The sequence below is a fragment of the Hippoglossus hippoglossus genome, chromosome 5, assembly GCF_009819705.1.
Source record: "Hippoglossus hippoglossus isolate fHipHip1 chromosome 5, fHipHip1.pri, whole genome shotgun sequence".
Classification (NCBI taxonomy): Eukaryota; Metazoa; Chordata; class Actinopteri; order Pleuronectiformes; family Pleuronectidae; genus Hippoglossus; species Hippoglossus hippoglossus.
Window position 1 is genome coordinate 27,140,337 of NC_047155.1, and position 24,153 is coordinate 27,164,489.

At 42.6% G+C, this 24,153-nt stretch overlaps 1 protein-coding gene across 9 annotated transcripts in view; it reads right to left on the minus strand.

Annotated features, from left to right (window-relative positions):
• Positions 1–5,076: 5,076 nt before the first annotated feature.
• Positions 5,077–24,153, minus strand: part of iqsec1b (IQ motif and Sec7 domain ArfGEF 1b) — a 199,272-nt gene continuing 180,195 nt past the window's right edge. For 8 of the 9 annotated variants that reach the window (XM_034585126.1, XM_034585125.1, XM_034585124.1 and 5 more), the window contains 13 exons: positions 23,107–23,386; positions 19,509–20,767; positions 18,725–18,886; positions 16,815–16,937; positions 14,914–15,080; positions 14,313–14,452; positions 13,655–13,684; positions 13,340–13,465; positions 13,148–13,247; positions 12,298–12,459; positions 12,003–12,179; positions 10,134–10,183; positions 5,077–7,878 (listed from right to left, as the gene is read on the minus strand). In XM_034585126.1, the coding sequence (XP_034441017.1) occupies positions 7,339–7,878; positions 10,134–10,183; positions 12,003–12,179; positions 12,298–12,459; positions 13,148–13,247; positions 13,340–13,465; positions 13,655–13,684; positions 14,313–14,452; positions 14,914–15,080; positions 16,815–16,937; positions 18,725–18,886; positions 19,509–20,767; positions 23,107–23,386 (3,316 nt within the window). In that variant the 3' untranslated portion in view covers positions 5,077–7,338. The remainder of the gene's footprint in view (positions 7,879–10,133; positions 10,184–12,002; positions 12,180–12,297; positions 12,460–13,147; positions 13,248–13,339; positions 13,466–13,654; positions 13,685–14,312; positions 14,453–14,913; positions 15,081–16,814; positions 16,938–18,724; positions 18,887–19,508; positions 20,768–23,106; positions 23,387–24,153) is intronic. The other variant, XM_034585132.1, reaches the window with a different exon arrangement.

The following is a 24,153-nucleotide window of genomic DNA, read 5'->3' on the forward strand; positions in this document are numbered from 1 at the left end:
CAGCTGACCATTAAGTAATATATATTATGTAAATTAAATTTTTCAATATAACCCACAACACTGACATACAATCTTAATGCTTTGGATTATTGTCAAAGTCATTTCTAAAAGGCTCTTTAAGTGGAATTTAAATAAAGTCTGAAGTCAATTTGTGTCTGTAAATGTGAACTATTATCGTAGAACTTATATGACAACGAGTTTGCTTTGAGCAAAAAACAAGCTAAAGATTAATATATAGAGGACATGCCCCGGGAGTCCTCAGTAGTCAGTTAAAATTGTGATTCCCGACAGCACCTGAACGCCGCATCACAATGCTGCTGGAACACCAGTCGGTGGCGCAATGCTCAAATGAACTGAAGCAGGGAATAACAAATAATAAATAATAAATCGATAAAATCTGTATCAAAATGTTGCAAAACCTCAGCCATACCGTTTATAAGAACACATTTTTATTGTCAGTGTGACCTGTTGTTTTGTTTTGCAATGAAACTGGGATTGTGAATGTGTTTCTATTTACTATTTATGAATAAATGTAATTATCTATTTAATATATTTAATATATATTTCCAGTCATGTGGCCATAAACTCACGCAAAATACAAACTAATCTCTATTTTATCGGACTGGATATCTCAAGATTAGAAATTAAAATGCATGCATGTAATATTATTATTATTATTACTATTATTATTATTATTATTTCTAGAACATGTAGGTATTGAGTTACTGTGGAATACATTCATTATATCAGACTTTGATCGTGCTATGTCGTTATCAAACTAGCTCGTGCACCATATGCATCACATGTGGACAGTGCACGTCTCTCTCTCTCTCTCAGTATCCTCTGTTCTCACTGCTCTACGATGCACCCCCACTCTCTGGTGGCAGAGGAAATGAAGCCCCTTGCTGGCCCATCCCAGCTGCACGGTGACGTCGCCCCTGCTGACAATGATGATGTGGCCCTCAGAGCTGCGATCTATTTTTAGCCGCAGCCTCAAGGGCCAGATAGACAAGCAGGGCAAACTGTCAGTCAGACCACCTGCCACAGAGAGGCAGCCAGCCAGGCGTGCTGCTTGTGCACGACTGAGGGAAGAGTGAGTGTTCTGCTGTTTTAACCTTCATCAGCAGAGACGACTTCTGTTTAGGTTGATACAAACACCTGGCTGCAGCTACAGAGGACTCCTGCACTGTTGTATGAGTAAAACACAAGCAAGTCTGCGTCACTTCAGAGGCAGGACGTATCTCATGTTTTCAGTACTGTCTCTGGGAATGTGAGGGTTTTAAAGGGAACTACACTTTTACATAAAAGGGTTAAGTCACTTGTAATGGAGGGGAGTTCTGACCCTGTGGAGACAGTTGAGTGACGTCATAGTGGCTCTTAGGGGAACTTTGACTGATGATGTCATCAGGTTTATCTCAGCTGGAGCTAGGAGAGACAAATGACAGAGAGCCTCTGTTATAGTGTGTGTGTGTGTGTGTGTGTGTGTGTGTGTTTGTGTGTGTGTGTGTGTGTGTGGTTTCTAATGTGTACACGATTACCAAGCAGGCAGGGTCTAATAAAAGATGTTGCTGACTGTATAATGGAGCAGGTCCAGCAGGACGTAAGAACTTCTATTCTGCAATCACACAAAAATTTCACATCACATCGGTTTTAGTCCAAATATACTTTTATTTGGCTGTTTTGAGCAGTAAATACATAGATTCTGTGACCAGCACTATATTGGGAGATACAATTCACAGAAAACGAAATGATTGATCAGTTGAGTGAATAGGTACAAATGCAGAAAAAAGATAATACACAAAGTGTGGGAGAGTTTTGTTTTGCATTGTGGGATGTGGTTGTATAGGAACTTGACTTCTTGACATTAATATTTCAGAAATCTTGGCTCAAGGGTTAATTGTTATGATGTATTAGTAGAGTATGAAACCATGATGGAAAAAGTCTTGAGATTTTGAGAATAATGTCACAATATTATGAGATTAAAGTTTAAATTTTATAAGAAAAAATTCTTAATATTTCAAGAATAAAGAAACATTTTTTCGGGAATAACCATCAAAGGGGAAGCCATGCTTGCAAAAGATCCACTGCTTCTGGATCCAAAATCTTGATTATCAATCTCAGTTTTTTTGAGAAACGACACAGCATGTTACCAATGGTAACCTCACTGTCGACCACTACAATTATTTCCGCTGCAACAAAAGAGGCAATATCCTCCATGTCTGTGTGAGTCTTTCTCACACAATCAAGTCCTGACACTTAAAATTATGTGGTGCTGATGAGCCAAAAGATTCATTATTTTGTTGAAATCTACACTAAAGTATAATGTAACTAAATGCTCCACATTCCTCATTTTAACACAGGCAACAGGCCAATGTTCAGATATTCCCCCTGTAAAGTGACACATAGCCTAAAATTATAACTTTATTCTCTAATATTATGACTTTTTTCTTATAGTACTACGACTTTACTCTGAAATTTCCGAATTGTTTTTTCCCTTTAAATAGCCCTAATATTCGGTCGTAAATCGTTGACTCAGTGATTTGTTGAAGAAATATTGAAGTCAAAATACTCCATTAACTTTACCTAAAAGAATACAGAAATATACTACTTTGTGCTCAAAGTAATTACGGTTATGAATTGGGAACACCCACTTCTTCTCCTGTAGGACTCTGGGGCCACATTTAGGTGACAAAGTATCATTTGGAAAGAAATCATTTATAGTGTGGTCCTCAGACTTTTTAACCACTTTTGGGAATAAGGGCATTGCTGCGACTCTGGGGGCCAGTAGAAGAAAAGCCCCGTGTGGTCTCAGGAGTCCTGCAGCCCATTTAGCTGGAACCTCCCTTCAGAAAGTGGGATTACTGGACTTACCCACTCATTCAACTGAGACCAGGAAACCAAAATGAAGGGACGCCCAGACGCAGCTCAGGTTTTACAGTATATCGTTTTATTTCGCGTTCTCAACATCGTCACAGTACTAGTTTTACATCAATAGGGTTTTGTCTACTTAGAAACAGAATGCATAATAAAATAAGAGCACTCCTCCTTTCCCTTTGACTTGAAAAGTGGGCTGTGAGCGTGAGACAACAGGGGCATCTCAGGGAATAAGTGAGAAGCGGCGTTTAACTGTGTAACAGTTGGCTGTTCATCTCTAGATCCTATGATAATTCAGTCCTGTCGGAGGCAGAGAGAAGCAGTTTGATGATTATGTAAATATCAGAGGGGAGCAGGAATGCACCTTCAATGTAACTGCAGACATTGAGTAGTAGTAGTAATAATAATATTAATAATAATGATAATAATTTACAGACTATTTACATATGGTTTCTCATTCTTTACTTCCCACCCACTTTTAAAATGTCCCCTCCCTGTCGAACCCTCTTTACTTCATCTAGTTACATTAGATTTCCCAACATGGATTTTGTTATTTACACTCAGCAGCAGCAGCGTACTGCCACGTCTTTATACTGTACAGTGGGGACAGAGGTGAGATGCATGCCGGGGTAGAATGACACGGCTTGCGATGAAAAGACACACTAGCGGGCCAGGGCTCATCTAAATGTAAACAAGCATCAGTCGGAGAAATCAAAACTATACGATGAAAGTTTAGGGTCTAGTCAAGCCGCTGCTGGAGAGAACAACAATACAAAAGAAAAGAAGAGAAAAGAAAGAAATGGTAGGCATCAATGGCATGCAACAAAGCACCTCACACAGACTCTGGACAGGTTTGACAATAGATCAGTTTTCCAAGGGACTGAAGGGTCGTTGCTGAGAACACTTCGATGAGACGTCATCTGGAGGACTAGACTATCAATATTTAATAAAGCTATAGCTTCCTTCTTGGCTCGTGTCTGCACCATTACTAATTAAACACTAGTCAGTGATAATCAGACGCTGCTCTGATGACAGAATTTGTCAAATGAAGCGTTGTGGTTGTCTCGATTAAATTTGGTCCCCAATTTATTTGGTATAAAACTGATTCAAAATGTAATGACCATGTAACACTGGCACTTTCCTGACTGCACTGAAATAAAAGTAACGGGGTATATTTGATACATCGGAGATACATGAAGTACTGCAAAATAAAAATTAGATTGTGAGAAATATTCTGAAAATGGTACCACTTCCTAATAAGACACCATTTATAAAGAATACATAAGCTGTAACCAATAATTTCTTTGATGGCAACTAAATACAAATGCTTTATACATCAGTAATACACCAGGTTATGAACTAGTGTTATCCAAGAATTGCTTTCCAGAAGTGGAACTCCACTCAGATCCTCAAGCGTCCCAACATGTGATCAGTTTAGTGAGTAGAGGAACGCCTTAGCAACAGCCAGTGTCGGTAAATAGACGACACTTAACTGTGAGATTTGCAGGAAACCCTGCCCTGCGTGACAAATGCTTTAATTGTATCTGCAAACTCTTTAGCTCTTCATGAAGACTGTGACCACTTAAAGCTGCCTCATGGAGTTTTCATTTAAATAAGCAATCAATCTTAATGTCATCCAACAACGCACATATTTGAGTATATTCTCCATCGTGCAATGTTTACATCAACCTTTGCTAGTCTGCATTTGTCTTTCTTCACTTTGCTTCTTCTGCCACCTGTCGATTAACGGATCAGTGTGGAGGTGGGCAACAGGAATGTGTGCTGCATCCTCTACGTGCTTGTGCACATGTATGCATTTTCTTGTGCGCAGTGACAACAGAAACAAAACGGGGACCCACCTGTATAAACATTGCACCACAGCGCTACTGGTGGTCAAAAACTCCACAGGACACCTTTAACTTCAGGAATACAGCTGAAGATCCCTATCTAAAATCTCATATCATACATTTTCAACTGCAGACTTGATGCATTATTGAAGTTAACATCTATAATTGTAGATGACTTACTAACATTGGTTGGAGGATAAATAACAGTTCAGGGAGTTTTGTTTGGGAACGAAAAGGTGTTTTCGTGAAAGGGCTTATTGTAAATGTAGGAAGCAGCAGTAAAAGGCTTATTAACTACGATCAACATTGACAGTGAAATAACTTAACAGATTAATTAGATTAGTTACAATTTTAAAAACGGATTATGAAGGGTTATTAGAAGGTGGTACCTTGGAAAGCTTGGGGAAAGATGTGGTCCTCTTAAAGAACGCAGATCTACTGGGTGTCACTTGACAACAGTAACGTGAGAGCCATTGACAGAGACAGATGATAAATATAACGATAAGAGAGCTCATTTCGTTACACTGTCTGCTGTCGGTCAATTATCTCTCTGATTTCCAGATGGCAGAGCACATCTGTCACCACACCGGCTGTATAAAGATAACACAAATTTCTGTTGGCAAAGAACGTTCCGGCTCTGACTACTGTTGTACACTCAGATCCATGAAACTACTCTTTGTGGATTAGGAACTGATACAGGCTCAGTTTTCCTCCATAAGGGACACAAATACGTTGACTTCTGTTAACTGTAATCGAAGAAGCCATAACTACTCTACCATTCATTTTTCACAACTGTCAACTCTGATATAGTTTGGGAATACACAACAGTCAGAAATTTGCCTCAAAAGTACATTGTTACATGCAGTTACTTTGTTTGACATTCTTTTTCCGTGTGGAGGGTCCAGTCCTTTCAGATCAGTGTGGACACTTGCACTTCGCTGATACATAGATGGGAGAAATGACAAAGGACTGCGGGGGCAAAACGACAAAACTAACAGAACTAAACAAAACGGAACAACCACCAGATTGCAATTGCTCAGAGACATAAAAAGTAAATACATATTGCACAAATAAAAAAACCCATCTCGTAGTCTTTAAGCAGATACAGACTAACCTCTGCCATTGATATCAACTAAGTAAAACAAGTGCTGTCTGCGTCACTGTCAACAGAAAATATGCTCTACGACACCGGCCCTCTGCCTCCACCCTGCACACACACAACAGATACTGTGCACAGGAAGCCTGGGAGGTACGACCAGCCATCCCATAATATGTCAGAAACATGATTGATATAAAACTGCCATTTGCGGTGAGTGAAGCGTAAGAGAGCTGCCGCCATCACAGAGTGATAATTATTGATTTCTGTGGCATCCGCATGGCTCGGAGGAAAAGTCCGATGGAGGGAGTAAATAGCGCTGCAGACGCCGCGCTGGCTGCTCAGGAGAAGCACAGTGGAACTAAAGACGGACAGGGCACACTCAGCCAGCTGAGAGCTTCCACATCAGGACAGACACTTGGACAGTCATGTTGCTGTTTCCCTGCTACACAGACTTCATCAAAAAACCTCCTCCTGCCGAGCAGACTTGAAGAATCCTACCAGGTTGGGGTAGAACAGAAAATATAGAGCATTTCGTATTTTTATATCGGATTCTTAAAAAATAGTTAAAAAAATAAAATGACGGCGCACACGCAGCCGGTACTGGAGGTCGGACATTCAGGTGAATCTGTTTGCTCAGCAGCTCGCTGTGGCTTCCTGTTTCCAGAGCGGGAAACAGGACTCCAATGAACCAATGAAGTGCATGGATGAGGATGAGACTGTACGCAGGCGGGTGAGCACTGGCCGTCAACAATCCCGAGTTCTAACTCAAAGGCAACCATTTCCATTAGTGTTCCAGTGGTGGATCACTGAATTGCCGAACTGATTGATTTCAGAAGTGTGAAACTACGCCACCTATGTGCGAGTGTAATACTGAGAGTTTTAATTGATGCCATTTGTTCCGTAATAATAATAATAATTATATTAACAGCTGATATTATTATTTTACAAAATACTATGCACAATATACATAAAGCGATTTTTGTGACTAAATTAGTAAATGCTTCAATAATTGGCACATTTATCACTGCTAACAGAGATATCACAGTGCACTGTGAGCTACGGCTACATTAAATACTCGTACAGCTACTGCTGAGGCTGACCCACCGTCTGTCTGTCTGTCTGTGTTCAGCCAAACCACCCTGACAAGAGAGATAAAATCACTTTGTAGACGATATTTACTTCTTGTGTAAAATACTATTAAGTGAGATATTTGATCATGTTCTGAGATTAATTGTGATGGAAAAGGACTTGTGGTCTTTGTGCATGCTCTTGCGTTGTTGTCAGACAGACGTGATTTACTTGAAATGAAACGGAAGGAATAAGACAAAACAAATGTGATGAATAAACTGTCCCAGTGATGAGCATGACGAAAAATGCTGAAGGAGACGCAGGATGATGTCTGGCTTTACATCCCCAGACCAGTGATGCACAGTGAGAACCGTCTCATCAGCCGAGAGCCTTGGAGGACAAATTAAAGTTCAGTCAGAGAGCCCAGAGTGAGCCCCCACCCCCTGCGCCTTACACAACTGTACTGATGCCGCTGTGCTTGGGCTTGGTGCTGCTGGGGGCCTGGGTGGGTGGTGGTGGTGGGCCGTGATGGTGGGGGCCGTGGGCAGGGTGGGTAGAGTGCGCTGGGTGGCTGCCGTGGCCGTGCTGCGGGTGAGCCGGATACGACGGCTGCTGGGTGTGAGACGGGGCCGGGTGGAACTGGTGCGGAGGGTGCTGCAAGTGGGCGGGCGGGTGGTAGTGGTGGTGGTGATGGTAAGGCGGGGGGTTCTGGGTAATGTGGCAGAACTGGGCGTGGTGTGGGTGCAGTGGGCCCGGCGTGTCGGCCTCGACGCGGGCCGTGTGGTGCAGGTTGGTGGGGTGCGGGGTGTGGGAGATGAGGGTGGGGTGCAGGGCCTGAGGGGTGGGGCTGGGCGACTTCAGGCGCCTCGTGCCAAACAAAGATCCAAGCAGAGACGAGGAGTTGGGCAGCGACTGGCCACTGTGGCGAGACGGGCAGTCTCGGCTGGAGGGGGCTCTCCGCCGCATGTGAGGGCTGCTAATGATGGACCCCTGGAAGAGAGACGACAGTCAGAACATAACACACACACAGCTGAAAGGCTACTCCTCCTATCCAGTGGGAAACAGCAGGAAAAAGTCAAAGCTAATTGGAATTTTTGTGGACGTGTGAACGGTTTGGCTTGTTCAGTGCGCACGGCCTCGTCAATTTCTTCATGGAGCAGAACTAAATGCACGACCAGCTACAGCTGATCTCAAATCTCATCTGACTGCTTATGTTGCCTCCTGGAAAAGTCTCCATTTCTTTTTTCCGGTTCACTGCCTTTGTTTGTCTCTCCATAATAACGTCTCACGGTCAGCTGTCTCTAAATGGTTGGTGGAGGCTCACGTTGCTGAGCTCGTAAGAATCAGCTCGATCTGTCAGGAAGAGACTAACAGCTTCTCTCTCTCTCCTGATACTCCTGTTAATATTATATCTGGTTGCATGTTTACAGCTACCGATTTCATTTTCTTGTGCCCCAACAGTTACACTAAACTGTGAGGCACACTGTTTACAGTACACACATTTGTCTGCATTACCCTTTTCATCTGACAAGCTCAGGTTCACTGTAAGTGCACAACTAACTGAACTGATATGCTTTGATGTTTCTAAATTACAGCTCAGCAGGACAAACATAAAACACTTCATAGTTTTTTTAAGACTTTAAGCATAAAAACACACAAACATTATAAACGCTGAACAATCAAAACAAAGGTTTATGCTAAATAAATAAAGCACATACATCAGAGCCATGCGTCACATGCAAACTGAACGTTTCATGGATGAGTTATGAAGTGATCACCAGTTTCCATCAGTTAATATTAATTATGTTTGACTACACTGATGGAGCAGCCTGGTCCTTGTAGTGATTCATACATGAAGTTCTGAATAATGTATTATTATTGTCATTATTATTTTTATTATTATTATATTACTCGACTGCTTTGCGGCAGGGAGGAAGGTTTCAGTTATATAGTTGGGAAATGTACCAGTGGTGCTAGCAGCCTGATCAGTGAGAGCTAAAAGGCTGAATGAGAAACCCAAAACAATAAGGAGAGCAGGTTATTAATCTTTGCACTCTGCATGGGTCCTGATGGCAAAAACAATGAGTCACTTTATAAACACTGAATACTGATAACTAAAGCAAATGATACTGGGACCAGGGCCTATACTGTATATGTGGCTTTGACTTGTGCACACTTGTATGTTTTAGGTTTAAAATACATCACTGTTGCTACCTTTATGCTTTACGACCACACTACTCCAGAGTTTTCGAGCCCCTAATACTTTTAGAAATGCTTCATTCTCTGATTTAGTTTGAAAACTTTAGTTTAGATGGTCAGAACGGGAGACTTTTGGAAACACTGACGCAGATGCTCACATTCGGTTCTTATCGGATGCAAATTACCATTGTACATGAGTCTAGATTGTTTTTAACACTAATTTAAAATCAAATTTATTAGTGTGGACGTAGCCCTAAATCAATTCCAGCATGATAACTGGCTAACAGCCGAATAAAACCAATTTTGAGGATTTCTCCCTACAGTGCCCATCTATGTCAGAAAATTAACATTAGATTAAAACTAATAAAAGATTAGAAATAGAGCAATGACAGCCTCGACCTTTATGTTACTGAACATGACAACTGCTTCAGATTAAAACATGCACTTAACACCTAAAGAATTTAAGCTTGTGCCCAATTGCAACCAATAACGCTAACTGGCCCAGGTCATACAGTGTCTCGCCTGCATGCTTGGGTTCTTCCATTGCTATTTGCTGGTGGCTAAGTGTGACAGGAAAAGGGAGAAGGGAGGAACTTGTTGTGAGGGTCAGGGGTCAATAAAAGGTAGCGGGTTGAGTCAGTCATGTCAAACTGTGAGCATGCAGTAGCTGGACAATGCACAGCCCGGTTAAATTTACTGAGTGAACAGAAAAAGGACAAAATGGCTAAAAATCGAACCCACTGAACATAAGAGGATGACTTAAATGTGAGAGTTGAACTTCAACACAGAGCAGCTCTAATGTGAGTCCGGACTGTTATTAGTCGTCACATGCTGTGTACATGAAGGGTTACAACGTGTCAGCCACAGCGGATCATTCCCGTTCAGCCCGGTGCATGCAACGTGTCCAAGGTGCTCACGACAAAAACACCACCAAAGCAGGAAAGAAAACTTAATGATACAAAGAAACAATAATACAGAGACTTGTGTGTTCAGAATGAACAACATAAAGTCAGAGGACAGCTCCACATCAGTTGCATCCTACTTACTTCCATATTGCTGTCTAGTGATCCTGCACTGCTGCGTCTCCCACGCTTGCCTGCCCAGAACATGTGACATGACACATTAGACACGCCTGGTTAACACGTAACACGTTCACATATCCCTTTTTGTCTAGTAAAGCAGGGCGCTAAACCTTAAGGTGACAAAGGCGGCACGCGACTAACCAGCAGCAGGCTGTCACTAGAAGGACTAAAGGAAAGGGAAGGAGCCAGTCACTACTACAGCTCCACAACAAGGTCAGCATCAGGGATAACTACAGCTCAATTATTTCTCTACTTTCTTTCAGACAGGCACTGAACTCCCGATAATCTTCGGACATTTTCCGGTGGGGCTGTATGCGAGAACACAAATGTGTGAGAGAGTTTCTCCTGACAGCCTCCCAGTAAAATGTGAGAACAAAGCAGGAGATACTGCGCAGGATTCACTGCAAGCAAGTGGGTGTGCTGATGAGGTTTCTAACAAGCGACAGAAGCAAAACTGAGAAAACCCCCCACAAAGAATTCAAATATCTTGGGATGGAAAGTAGAGACACTGACAACGAGGTCAAGAGAGCTTTTTCGTGAGAAGGACCAACGGCAGTGGTGATGTGCTGTAAACAAAAAAACAGTGATCTCTACATAGTTCCTGTGTTACTACCTGTTGCACCTCCCATCTCCTGAATGCTCTGGAGAAATCTGTGTTGTTGTGAGCGTGTCTGAGCAAAGAATCTCCTGCTGTGTTGTTCGTGTGCGAAAGACAAACTCTGGAGACAGTATGGACCCAGTTCTGCAGACAATCTCCAGAGTCTGTGTCTGAAAATGGCGTGTCAAGCAGCAACTTGAGCTGCAGCTGGCAGGAGGCCGTGCAGGAGACTTGCAATCTCACTGCATTAAAGGGAAACCAGCAATTTAGTATGCAAGACTCAAACGACACTGATTGAAATAAGAATCGTCAAAATCGAAGCATTGGATGCTGACGTCTCCTAAATATTAGTCCTGAGTATGAATCTCAGTCCAATGACATTCAATCCTACTTTTCCCATAATGCAACAATAGGATATTTTGTTTCCTTTTAATGACCTTGTCTTTCAAAGTCCATGTCTCCAGTTTCTAAGGGCACATTACCCAGACAACATCGCCATGACATCAGCAAGGTTTTCTTTAACTTGTCAGATCTAATCCAGAGCCACAGAAGACAGTCTTCGAGGCTGAGCAGTTCTCCACATGATTAGTAATATCCCTCAGAGGATGCTGTATTAATACCAGTCACCTTTACACACACCGAAGTCAACTGCAAACCTCATGAAGTCAATTTCAGGGAAGTGGTGTGATCCTTGAACAACACTGACAGAAAATATAGCCTCAAAAATCCAGCGCTGACACAGGCCGCCACTAAAATGTGTTTTGTCCAATTCAAGAAGCATCAAAAGCACTGATCAAAAACCAAAGAGCTCATTTCATTATTTGATGTTTCTTCACTAGTCTGAACCAACTATTGAGGTCACTGAGTGTGTTTGTGCAGCGCAGCTCTGCACTGTAGAGGCAGCGTCCTACACCCTGTCTGAATCAACCGCACAACATTAATTCCTCTTACCGCTAAGACGCTCAAATTGATCACAGTGACCTACATAGCACTGGCTCCCCTGCCACTGGTGACGAGGATTATTAGTTGATAGCCTCAAGTAAATTACACCTCGGTCCATCACTGTCAGTTGTGGCTACCTCCACCAAATCAAAGCCGTGCAGGAGTCCCGCCTCTTCCAATTTTCCCGAAAGGAGTGAATAATATTCTTCCAGCACTCAGCTCGGGTAGACACTTTACCCTGTCTAGCAGAGGAATGAGACAGATAGGGTTTCCATGGCAATCTGTGATTCTACCTGCATCTGAGAGGTCACGCAGGGAGCTGCTGAGGGCGCTCCTCTTCAAGCCTTCACCGGTGGCGTAGCTGTCGTCGAGGCTCACTCGACTCAGGTTGCCGTTTCCTGTTTCCTTCTTTAACCCCGAACTCTGGGACATGCTTGGCCTCACCACACCCTTCTGTTTTTCTAGCTCAGCTGTGGAGGGGAAACATATGGAGAGATGACACTGATCTAGGTGTCCACTCACAATATTTGCATCAAGGTGAATGTGTCAGATTGTATTAAAAAATGTAAGAGGAAAACGTATGCTCACATTCTATCCGATACTTCTCCATCTCTTGGACTTCAGCAATGGATTCTCGCAAATCATCGGTAAACTTTTTGCGGTCCTGAGGATTGGGTGCGTTGAAGTTGATGAGGACTTTGATGTCAGCTCCGGGAACGGCCGAGGTCAGGCGAACTCCATTAGGATAATCTAAAGAGGGACAATATCAACACTTTAACACCTGCCCATACAAAGTACACAGACCCCCCTGGTAAGTCTGTGGCTAAGGGTTGTTTTAATAACTCACAGAACTTTTGCCATTATGAAGTTAGCTTGGATACGACACACCAATTCCCTTTTGGGAATAGGTCAGGCACCTTACCAACACTTTTTAATTCCAAGTGGCGTTATTGAGGATTACAGAACAAAATGCCCGAGGTCAGAATTGGATAGATCTACAACTAATTAATGAAACCTGTGATGTTGTGCAGATAAACAGAACAATCTCGAGAAGCACTTTACCTTCAGTTGTTTGTTTTTCCTTGAGAGAAAATATACCGTCTAGTAACACAGCTGGTGTAATAGGGAATTTAACAGATTTCAGGCCAAGCTGCGGTTCTCTGTTAGTCATTGTATTAAACCATCCCCATTTTATACTAGAATGGTACTCAGTAGAGTGAATGGTCTTATTTGGAGGATGAGTGTAAGTAATCTTACAACAATGTAAATACGAATGAATGAAAGAGCACGATGTCCCATTTGTAGAATTCATTGCGTACTGCCTCTTTCTATGCCAGCAAGCTTTTCACCAAGTGTTTGATTGTGGACATTTGAAACAACACAGACTAGTTTATCTGAAGCAAACTGAAGCCTCCAAAAACATCTCTGTGGCACTTACACTGGTTCTCAAAGAGCACCACCTGCATGCCATAAAGTGAGAAAGACTGCCGAAAGCTGTACGTCACTGAGTTCTTCTTCTTCTGGAAGATTTTAGTCACCTGTGAAAAAAAGCACAGCATATAATGTGGTTTGGACTCTTCCAGGGAGAAGATGTGTTGTCAATGTGCAGGAAGAACAATGTCTGCCGTACCACTAGGAGGTCATTAAAGAGGAAGATCTCCCTTTGGTGCAGGCCCAACTTTTGTGGTTTGTTGGGGTCGGGCACTTCAAAAAGTCTGCAGTAACACACCAGTCTCCGGTGGGGTAGGGAGAGTACCTGCACACACAAGCAGCAGCATCTCTGAGTTGGTTTCCTCTGCCTCACAGAGGGATTTCAAGGCACTGATTAGCAGAGATCCAACTTCAAAAAATCCACAGTTTACATCTGTTTCATCAGGTCTCTAGGTATCTGACTAACAATTCCCCTCAACACCAAGATGTAGATGAAAGAAAGTGGAATACTTACACAGCCCAAACCATGATGTAAAGAGCCGATCTGTAGAGTAAGAGAGACATACAAGAGTCATTTTACAGGGACCAGTGGACAGATACAGGTCCTTTTAAATTCCTGATCCTAAATCCTAAATGCGCCACTGTTTTAATATTTTGTGTTTCTAGTTTGTGTCAACCTTAGTGGTCATGATACCGTCAAGGTCCCCTGTACTTTTGATTTGTGTAACATGATTGGTTCTTTTAATAAGTTAAAAGACTATTTAATTCCATGAAAAGGACATCAGTGGATCAAAGAGAAGGGTGAACAGGTTCTGAGTGAACAAGATTGTTGGGTGTGAGACTGTTAATCTTATTTATTATTACAGAGCTCGTCAGACAGCACTTCTCTTGGCTGGAGTTAAGGCCAAAAGACATATTACAGTCATTACGCATGAAGGTCTCCTGCCTTGAAGAATTGATGTGTCCCACAGAGAAGTAGTTTCAGGCAAAGTATGCTCTTTCATTTCTTTTGCTTTTTAGAGAATGTGCGTCAGCTTGTGCTCACTGTGAAACAGTAGAGGTACTCTGGGTAATTTGGCTATGCCTGCTCCTGCTAGATTCCGGCTTTGAATAGAGGGGGAGATAAAAGCAGTCATACTTTACATGCAGCAGCAGCCAAAACTAAAACTCACCGGCTTTTTCCCTACAATGAGTTTTTCCACTTTTTGAACCTGAGACACATGGTCTTCATTAGTCTTGAGCTCCCGCTTGCGAATCCGCTCATATATTCCTACCAGCATCTCTCGGGGGATGTCCTCCCCGTCATCCACTCCTAAGCATGAGAGGAAAAGAGAGGGAATGGGGGAAAAAAGAGAGGGATTAATGATTAACTCACGCGTTTATGAGAGTTGATGAACTCCTGAATTTGCTTACATACTGCAGAGCTGCACATATTTCTCACTGTACGGACAGAAATGTCCTTCAGAGCTCACAGAGGATGAGTGTTTCCCCTCCACTGAATACTGTGCTTTAATTACTGACACTCCAATAGGCAGATAAATGTGTTGGCCATGCCACAAAGCCCCTCTTAATACCCTCAAAATCTGTTCAGGGCAACTGAAAAGTGCTTCGGCTCAACAGCAAAGAATTCTTGACCATGACTTTCAAATGACCCCCCCCCCCCCCCCCCCCCCTCAGAACCTTATAAACAGGGATATTAATAAAAGCAAATGCATGTACAAAACTCGATTTAAGGTGAATAGTATATATAATGTGGGAGGGAGAACCAAGCACCTCTAAGGTTTTTAACAAAGTCCTCCAGCTTCATCTTCCTCTCAGGCTTGACGTTGGGGCTGTACATGTCCGTGTTGAGGAGGATGATGGCAAAGGCCAGGATGAAGATGGTGTCGGGGTTCCTGAACTGTCGCACCACACCAGGGTTGCAGATACAGTAGCGCTGGCTGCAAAGAGGATATTGGACACAGAAACTTTGAAGTCAAACTGCAGATCATTTTCATATACAGTATATTACATATACTAAATGACTATTGAAAGAACATCCACTAGACTATAGGAGGTATACAGAAGCACTATCCCTATTATAGTCAGTGTTCGACACCTATGCAATATGCTGCAAAAAATCCACACCCAAGGAGAGAATAACTATGATAACAATAACAAGCTGGACTTTTATAGCACCTTTTCAAAACACTGTTACAAGGTGCTTTACATGGAGAATTAAGGGAGAAACAATTAAAAGCAATTTGAAGATCACACAACATTACGTTACATTACGTTACAGCAGAGAAAAGAGTAAAAACAAGATGAAATGAAACACTGTAAAATGATAAAAAATAATCGGTAAGAGAATGGCGGGTAGGAGAAAGAGGACCTATACATTCTCATACAGTTTGTCAGATGGATCTCCTCAGGGAGCTTGTTCCACAGAGTGGGAGCTCTGACAGGAAAGGACCAGTCTCCTCTGAGGAGTGTGGAATAGCAAGTTGGGCCTTCGCTGAGGAACTCAGGTTAGGACCGGGCACATGTGGTGTTAAGAGTTCTGAAATGTACTGAGGTGCAAATCCAGAACGGGCTAAAAGTCAGCATTAAAATCTTAACTGGCCAATGAAGAGAAGCTAAAATTGGAGTAAAAGCTAAAGCTCATTAGTGGCTGAAGCCCCAAGCTTCCTCGATTGAGGACTGGATAGACACTTTATCAAATGTATATAAGAATTATAAACATTCAGATGTCAGTGGAACTGATATCTCACAAAATCAAGGCCTGCTGTGAAATTATACTGTGTTAGATCTGACTGAACATGAGAAAAAACTATTAAATGAAGAAGAAGGTGTCAGACTTCCCTTCAAGACATAATAAATCAGTAAGCTTCCTGTTTAGTGATTAGTTCCACTTGTGGGCAGGTGTATCACTGTTCATATTGATATCGATCTCTCCGCTGTCTGAGCTCCAGCTATTTACGATCAAATAATGCTTCATTAATGCTTAAGTCAAAAGAACAACGAGCCAGCACCAGTGAGTGCAGACAGTCGATACAGCCTGAGGCCATCAGGTACAGGTAGGTTGGCCATGTAATAACTTTCTGAGTCAACATAAAGTGAGCTCATAATCGTATCTGTACGGTGCTGCAGGCAAGTGCCAGATGATCAGTTATTGTTATCTCCCTAAAGAAACTTACTGAGGCAAAAATGTCCTTGCTTGTTCCTGATCGAGGCTAATTCTCCGTGGGTACGAGATCGCAGTGCCACCAGAGGTTTGGAGAAAATAAATGAGGAACAAACAACATCCATCAGCAGCACTGGGGGGGGGGAGGGTTTCCTCAACTTTTTGAGCTGTTTTTCTTTTGGATTTGAAATGGCTTGGCCCCACTCGACTGATTTCTGTCTGAGAGTTGACTTTCTGAGGTCGCCTCTGTTTTCGAGGATGGCGGTGTTTTTGGTAACAGTGCAAAGCAAGCTTGTGCTATCCATTAATCATACACGCTGTGTTGACATAAACACTTGACGTGGCAATAAACCCCATCATGATCATCCTGTCACATAATCCGTTGCTTTTTGTTGATTTAAGACCCTACTGGGGAAAACATCTCTTTATTCCTCCTTGCTTGCCTCCATATGGAAAGATTCCATCAATTTGTTTGGGAGATGGAGCCACATCCGCTGTTGTGAGTTCTCACCTGTAGGCCTCGATCAGCCGCTCGACCTTCTGCGCTTCTCCCTGGACTCTGATGTGAGCCTGGAATTTCCTGAGCGCTTCGTCCAGCTCCATAGCTGAGAAGTCCATTTCATCCACCACACAACTGGTGAAAAACACAGTCAGGAGCGGTAAGAAGATCAGTTTGAACAGGAGAATGTACAATACTGTGTGTAGGGATACGCACATTATGAATTTTAAACCTCTTTTGTTTGTTTTGTGAAAAGATGAAACTTTTAAATTTTGGTAAAATACAAACATGCTGTTTCTTATACATATTGTAAGTTTCATTCATATAAGCACCCAAACATTATTGTTTTCTTCTGTTAGAAATATATCATTTACTCCCCTGTCCAGTGTGTGTCAGTTCTGCTCAGCTTCAGAGCCCCCCCCCCCTAAACTCCATGATCGACCTACCCAAGTCTAATGTTTTCCCTGGAAGACTCACATTCAAGTGTCTTTGTTGATCTACTGTGAAAACATCAGGTTTCCACACAGTCAGAGGAAGGTCAAGTGTGCATCCTGATCACACCTCACTCAGTTAGTTTAGTTTACAACCTGGTGTGCTCTTGCTTTTGCATTTCACTGAGTACAACATTTTAGCCACTTAAAGAAAGCATTGCATAAAGTATTCAAACACATTTAATTTATTATCGGCTTATAAAGTTGTTTCACAGCTGATAAGTTGACAAACAGTTCCTTATTTACTCATCCAGTAGACAGTGTGCAATATGAGCATTCATTTGGAGTTTATTGGTAATACACATATACAGTATGATATGGTACTCACTTTTCTCTTAGCTCTGTTCTAGTGTCTATTGACTCCTGAGATTTATGTCTTGCTCTGTAGTTGCCTAATGATCCATTATTTCCATCGACCAGTCACTAACTTCAGCTCTCTGCTGTTTGGTACTGGGCAGGTTGTGCACAATGCACATTGAATTAATGAGACATGTTTTCCTGCAACCCTCTGCCTGCTGCTGGAGGAGAGTGGAGAGGCTGAACCAAACAATTAACAGGCTTTAAATGAAAGATAATATAATGCTCCACAGAGCTGAGGAGAACTGCAGATTTGGGTGATAAGTATCTGGGTTCATCACATCAAGTGATTCCCTTTCACATAATTTGATCCATTGTTCATATACAAATATTGATTTGTTAAAGCAGAAATTGTACTTGGGTTTTTGCTGTGATATTCATGACTATGATTGACTTGGTTAAATAAAGGAGCTGAGCAGTCCTCTTTGCTGAAGAGAGGATTGTGCCTTCGCTCTCCACAGCCCTGATACCTTGATACCTTGCATGTCAGGATTTATAGACGTTTTCTCAAGGCGCCCTTTAGATATGCCTGTCAAACTGACACTGATGGACCTTTTGTGGCCTTATCCTCCACTGAATCTCAATGAGCTCTGATAAAGCCGGTCTGCTGTAAGTGTGATTCAGATAAGTCTGTCCAGTCTAAAGCATGAAAGAGAGGCGCTATTTGAATGATACCATGAATCACTGCTGGAAAATACAAGAGTTTTATGACTTCCCTTCCTTTTTAAAAGGAGTGGGGAATATAAATGGAATCCGTATGTTTAACTGAGCATCGCAGTGATTTCCTGAGTGGGTTCTATTTCTGTTTATTTCCTGGATGTAACTTGAGTCATTATGTACTACTCAGAAACTCCAAAGTGTTTTTGAATGATAGTAGATTGCAAACTGGCAACCCAATTTGCAACTAAATGATGATTTATAGTTATGTTCCCGGGAGGCAGATACAAAAGTGTGTACAGAGGCATATGTGGCAAGTTACATCAAAAGGCTTTTTAGTGAATCTTCATGTTTTCAGGGTGATTCATCAGCACATAAATACACATAATACAAACATATGAAGGGCTGCAAACTCACTCTAGGACGTCTCGGTTGAACTGCTTCTGTCTATTACCCAGGAACTCGCCAATCATCTGCCTACTCAGGCCCTTCCTCTGAAGCAGGAAGTGGGCCACACCCACTGGAGTGTCTGGGACAAAGTTCCGCTCTATCAGATACTGGGTGCCTTTTTCTGGTTTCCTGGAGAAACAGAAAAGTTTGGAGAGACAGAAAGAGAGGACCAGGGAGAGACAAAAAAGAAATAGTGATGACACAGTCCAAATCTGGGATAAGCCCACTGCACTTCTGTACACGGCCAAATGTGTCAGATGAGGGTCAGGATTTAGGCAAGCAGGGAGGGAGGTGGGGGGATGGAATAAGGACGGGGAGTAGGATGGAGGGAACAACATTTCTCTCTGGTGCTGATCACAAATGATTAAAAGGAACTTAATGGGCGGCTCTGAAAGAAACCAAATCCACAATCATCTATGATTAAACATAATGACACAGGCTCAGATGGAGATGAAGTGGGGCAGAATGAGTCCCGGGCTCATTTGCACCTTAAGTAGAACAGGCCAATAACTGTGTTTCAATCAATGTCGAGGCATATTTATCGTACAGAAGAATTTCATGTTGAGGTCTTCAAGAATATTCTCCAAACCACAGGTAATGGACCGGATCTAATTTACATAACTTCTTCCATCCCTCATTGGGTATGTAATGTGTGATTGTACAATTTAGGGGCTAAAAGGTCCAAGCAATGATTATGACTGGCTGTGTGTGGACAGATGTTAATGGATCTTGTGTAGTGGACTGTACTTACTTGTTGAAGAGGTTTAGGCCAATGCGGTAGTGCCTTTTACGGATGATGTCATTGCTAAAAGCAGGTGAGTCCCAGCTGTTGCGAGTCTCTTTGTGGTATGTCTGCTTGCTGAGAGTCTGTTCCCTCAAGCTGTCTCTGGATGAGGACTCAGAGCTACAGTTGATGGTGTCGTTGGAGTTGGACGTGCTGTTGATGCTATCGTTGTCCCCGTCAGAGAAATCCGACTCTGATTTGCTTTGACGGTTTGCAGTTCCGTTGATGGCCAGGTGAGCCTCCAGTTGTCGCGGTCGATGGCGGGAAGCGTCTTCCTCTCTGGAAGGCCCACGGGGCGGCAAACCGTGGCTGATGTTTTTGGGGCTCTGCTGGTTGCTGATGCTTCGGTCGTAGGCATTCTGTCTCTTCAAGGAGCTGCGGTCAGAGCGATCGCTCAGTTCCACCGAGCTGTCGCTGGGAGGCTCAATGGTCAGTAGGGGTAGGTGGTCTACCCGCAAACGCTGCTCTTGGCATTCCAAGGAAGGTGTACTGCGGCAACTGGTGTCAGTGTCCCCTTTCTCATCTTTATGAGCTAGAGACCAGTAATCCTGGGAGGAGTTGAGAGAGCGGTGACGCAAGTCTGATTCTGTGCTGGAGGGTCGGTCTACAGACTGAGATAGAGGCAGGGGTGGTGACAGCTCCTCTTCATCAATGTAAAGGGTTACATCACTGTAGGAAGCTGTCATCTCATCCAACTTGCGGTGATCTGAGGCGCTGTGGGAGGGTTTCACCTGGCAGCTGACTTCCCTGTTCATATCCTGGTGACCTCTCCCTGGCTCAGAGTGGCTGTCCTCACCATGCAGACTGCGACAGTTTAGAGCATCATCTATGGACTCAGCTAGAGATTTGACCTGTCTGGAGAAGGCATCTTCTAGTTCTGTGATAGCATCTGTAAAGTCACTCTGTGTCGTGGGGGTCTTGGCCTGCACCCCCATCTCTCCACCGTGTTCTGACTGCACCAGTGCACCGATTTTGGTGCCGTCATCTGTGAGTGAGACCTGCTTTCCCTCAAAGTAGGAGCTGTGGACTTTTTCAGGTCCTTCAAAGGAAAACTGCATTCTCATATTGGATAGGACGATCCGTCTGGACATACGGTTCTCAGACATAGAGCTTCGAAGACGCTCAAAGTTTTTGTTCATCTGATACTGGCGGAAGGCTGTCTGGATGGTACGGGCTGCATGCCGAGTTATGAAACGCCCACCATATTTACGCTCTAGCATCTCCACCTGCAGGAAGAGAAGGGACAGTTTGAAAAACAACTGGGGACAGTCTAAGAAGCATAAAAAAACATTGATTATTGATTATAACTCTAACCTACAAAGGTTGAGCAGTTCTCTTTTGTAAAGGAGGAAGCTACAGTTTAGACAGTTTTTTTTCCAAGTCTATAGAATATATGACTTTGTGTGTATGAGTATGAAATTAAAATAAACTCAGTCCAGAAACAATTGATAAAGTTTTAACTTGACAACCCAGTTTGATTAATAATATGGTAATGGTCTAAATAATGATAAAGAACTTCTCCTAAACACCAAAAACAAGAATTATTGGACAGATTATATGTGGGCACTGCAGTGCTAATGAACTGACATATAAAAGGAATAATGGTTGGTTTTATAGGGTTATAATGTCTTTTAAAAAAAGGATCACACTTAGAAATCATTCAGGTGTGTACACTGAACTGAAATGCCTGAGAAATAGTGATATGCCTGTAATTAGGACAGTGTCTAGAGCTGTATTACATTAGCTCCTTTTTTCAAGCCTGTAACTGTAAAACATTGACCCAGTTTTCCACCAATGGACTGGTGGTGTAAAAGGATTCTAATTTCCCTTCTTCATGTGAGGGCCAATGTGGCCAATGGACCTTAACTTTCCACAAGGAACATGGACCATGCCAGTGAGTCTCACTACAAGAGGCTGCAACTAGCACTGCTTAACAAGAGGACCAGTGTGATTTCTAAGTATTTTATCACATTTGACCATTTACTGCATTGCCATCGACCTGCACAAGAGATTATCATGTGTCCACTTGCTTTAAAGGGTCCTATTGTATCACTGCAGGTTTCAGAGTGTCAGTATGTGTAAAAACCCACATGGATCAAAGTGGACCCACTAACAGTTCTGAATAAGTGGTGCATCATGATCCTGATAGAAGAAAACTACACGAAAGGGAGACATGAATTACTCCTTTATTATAACTGGTGGAGCATCCTTCTGCATTAGGGTCTGTTTGGACGGACCACATCGTAGATCAAGTCTTATTATCCCAATTCTGGATCCGGTCCAAAATGTCAGGCCTGGGTAGACCTCTACTTTGTAGAATAAATGACACAAATATATAAATGGGCAAGAAAAAGTAATATACTTTAAAGACAGTTGTTGTGGTTTAGCTTTACAGGTCAGAAGTAAAACAGTAATAAAGATTGTTTTTTGTTCTGGCAACCTCACCCACTTTTGTTGATATCTGGCCAAGTAGCAGGTAGGCACATTCAACACAAGCAGTTGATGCAATTATAACCATTTCAAAGTAGAAGAAAGAAGTCTGTGCAATAAAGGACCATGTCATTTCTTCGAAGACAACGTTACAAGTACAGAGTCTAATAAAATATGGTTTGAAAGACTGAACAGAATTCTCACTGATTTTTCCTTTGTCTTATTGCCTGTTGTTCACAGGGACCTATTGTTCTCCCACTGATGTTTGCTTTTATAGTTTTAACACAGATCCATCATCCTTTATTCATCTATAGATCATTTCCACTTCACTACATCGTTGTTTGCTTGTTGTTTGCTATATTTGTGAGGACATGCTTACTGATAGACACTAAATACTGCTCATTGGTCTTCCTTTCCTTGTATATATATATAAATATGCACATGACACTTTTGGTCAGATGTTGAACAAACAGAGTGTGTTTGTGTTGTTCTGGATTAGGTTCCGCCTCTTGCATTTATTGTTGAATTTTGTGAATGTTTTGTTTTGTTGACTTTTTGCTGCTTTACATTACATTGAACTAGTTAGTGAACCGCAATCAATACAGAACTAAAGCCAAACTGCAGATGCTTCATTGATTGATAATTGATAAAGAGAACAGAGGATTAAACCATTTTTAGTGCTCATTGCCTGATAGCTTCATACGGCTACTGATTTGTAGTAATATAGTGTGTTATCAATGTATACAATTTAATTAAAATTAGAGCAGCAAAAATAGATTATTTTGGCCCCTAAGCAGTAGCTGTTAAGACCAACATGTTAGCAAACAGTCAGATAATTACACATCAGCAGACACAGAGCAAGATAAGTCACAAGTGGAGTTGTGTATTATAAATCAGTAAAATTCTACCACTGAACCAAACACGTTTCTGCTGAGACAACCAAAACAATAAGCTAAAAGCGGCTAAAATGCTCAGTAATGTCCTGTAGAATCAGATGATATTTCATTAGGGTTATACATTTCCTTTATCTTTAAATAAATCAATGTGATTATATAGTTTCAAAACTATCCGCCCTGTTTAGGTTGTTTAGAGATGGAAGTTGTCCCTGTCTTTGTGAGTCCCACCCCCCTCTCACCTGCTTGTCCTGTAGGTCCGATGAGAGCTCATAGCTCTCTGACAGCGAGCGGGAGCGCTTGATTGCCTCCTCCTCTGCCTGCTTGCGGAGGATGGACTGGGAGTGCTGGAGCTTGGGTCGACGGGGCCGCGGGTGGCCGGGCAGCAGGATGTGCCCGTAGAACTGGCTGTCCAGGTGGTCGTGGCCGAGCCCGCCGCTGTGGGTCACTGGGACGCAACTGTAGCCGCTGCTGGGGTCCACAGAGGCGCCCACCTCGCTGCCTGGAGCATCACCTTCCACACTGTGGGACACAGAGAAACACTGGGTTGGTCCAATGAGTCAATTGCTTTGTGTTTCAGCAAGAAGCACGTGACAGATAGTGAAAGTGAACTTTGATACTGCAGGCAGGTATAAATATGAGTGAGAGAATTTATAGCAGCACTCTGAGCACAAGGAGGAAAATACCTCAAATCAGCCTCAGCAGCTACAGGACTGAAGCACTGTGTCATGATTAGAAAAGATTAAATGACTATGAATTAATAATGAATACCAAATAGCTCAAATAGCCACATAAAGCTCGACAGACACTGATATCACTGCAGCACAATCAGCAGCTTGCTCTTTCATTAAAAACAAAGCAACACAATGTCAAGAGTGATTGAAGCGTGTGAAGCAGCACCTCGAATGTTAAAAGATCAACAAGGATCATTGTGTAGTCACCGGAGCAGCAACCTGAACAGATAATTGGATAAACCCTGACGGTGTTGAGCAAGGACCTCGCCAGACAGCAGCAGCTACATGTCAGCTGCAGATCTACTCACTTCCTCCACACCTCTCGGACTGTGGCGATCAGCTGAGACGGCTAAAGTGAACACACTGCGCTGCGATACCCGGGCACACGCCAGTAAACCATTACTTTGAGTCATTTTTTACTGGAAGAAAAGAACCTGATCTGACTGCTTTTTTTTAATGTGTGAAAAAACAAGCTGTCCCTCTCCACAGACACAAGCCTCCATTTGTTCCAGCCTTTCTCTTCTTTTCTACAGAGGCAGAATCTGACCACAACAA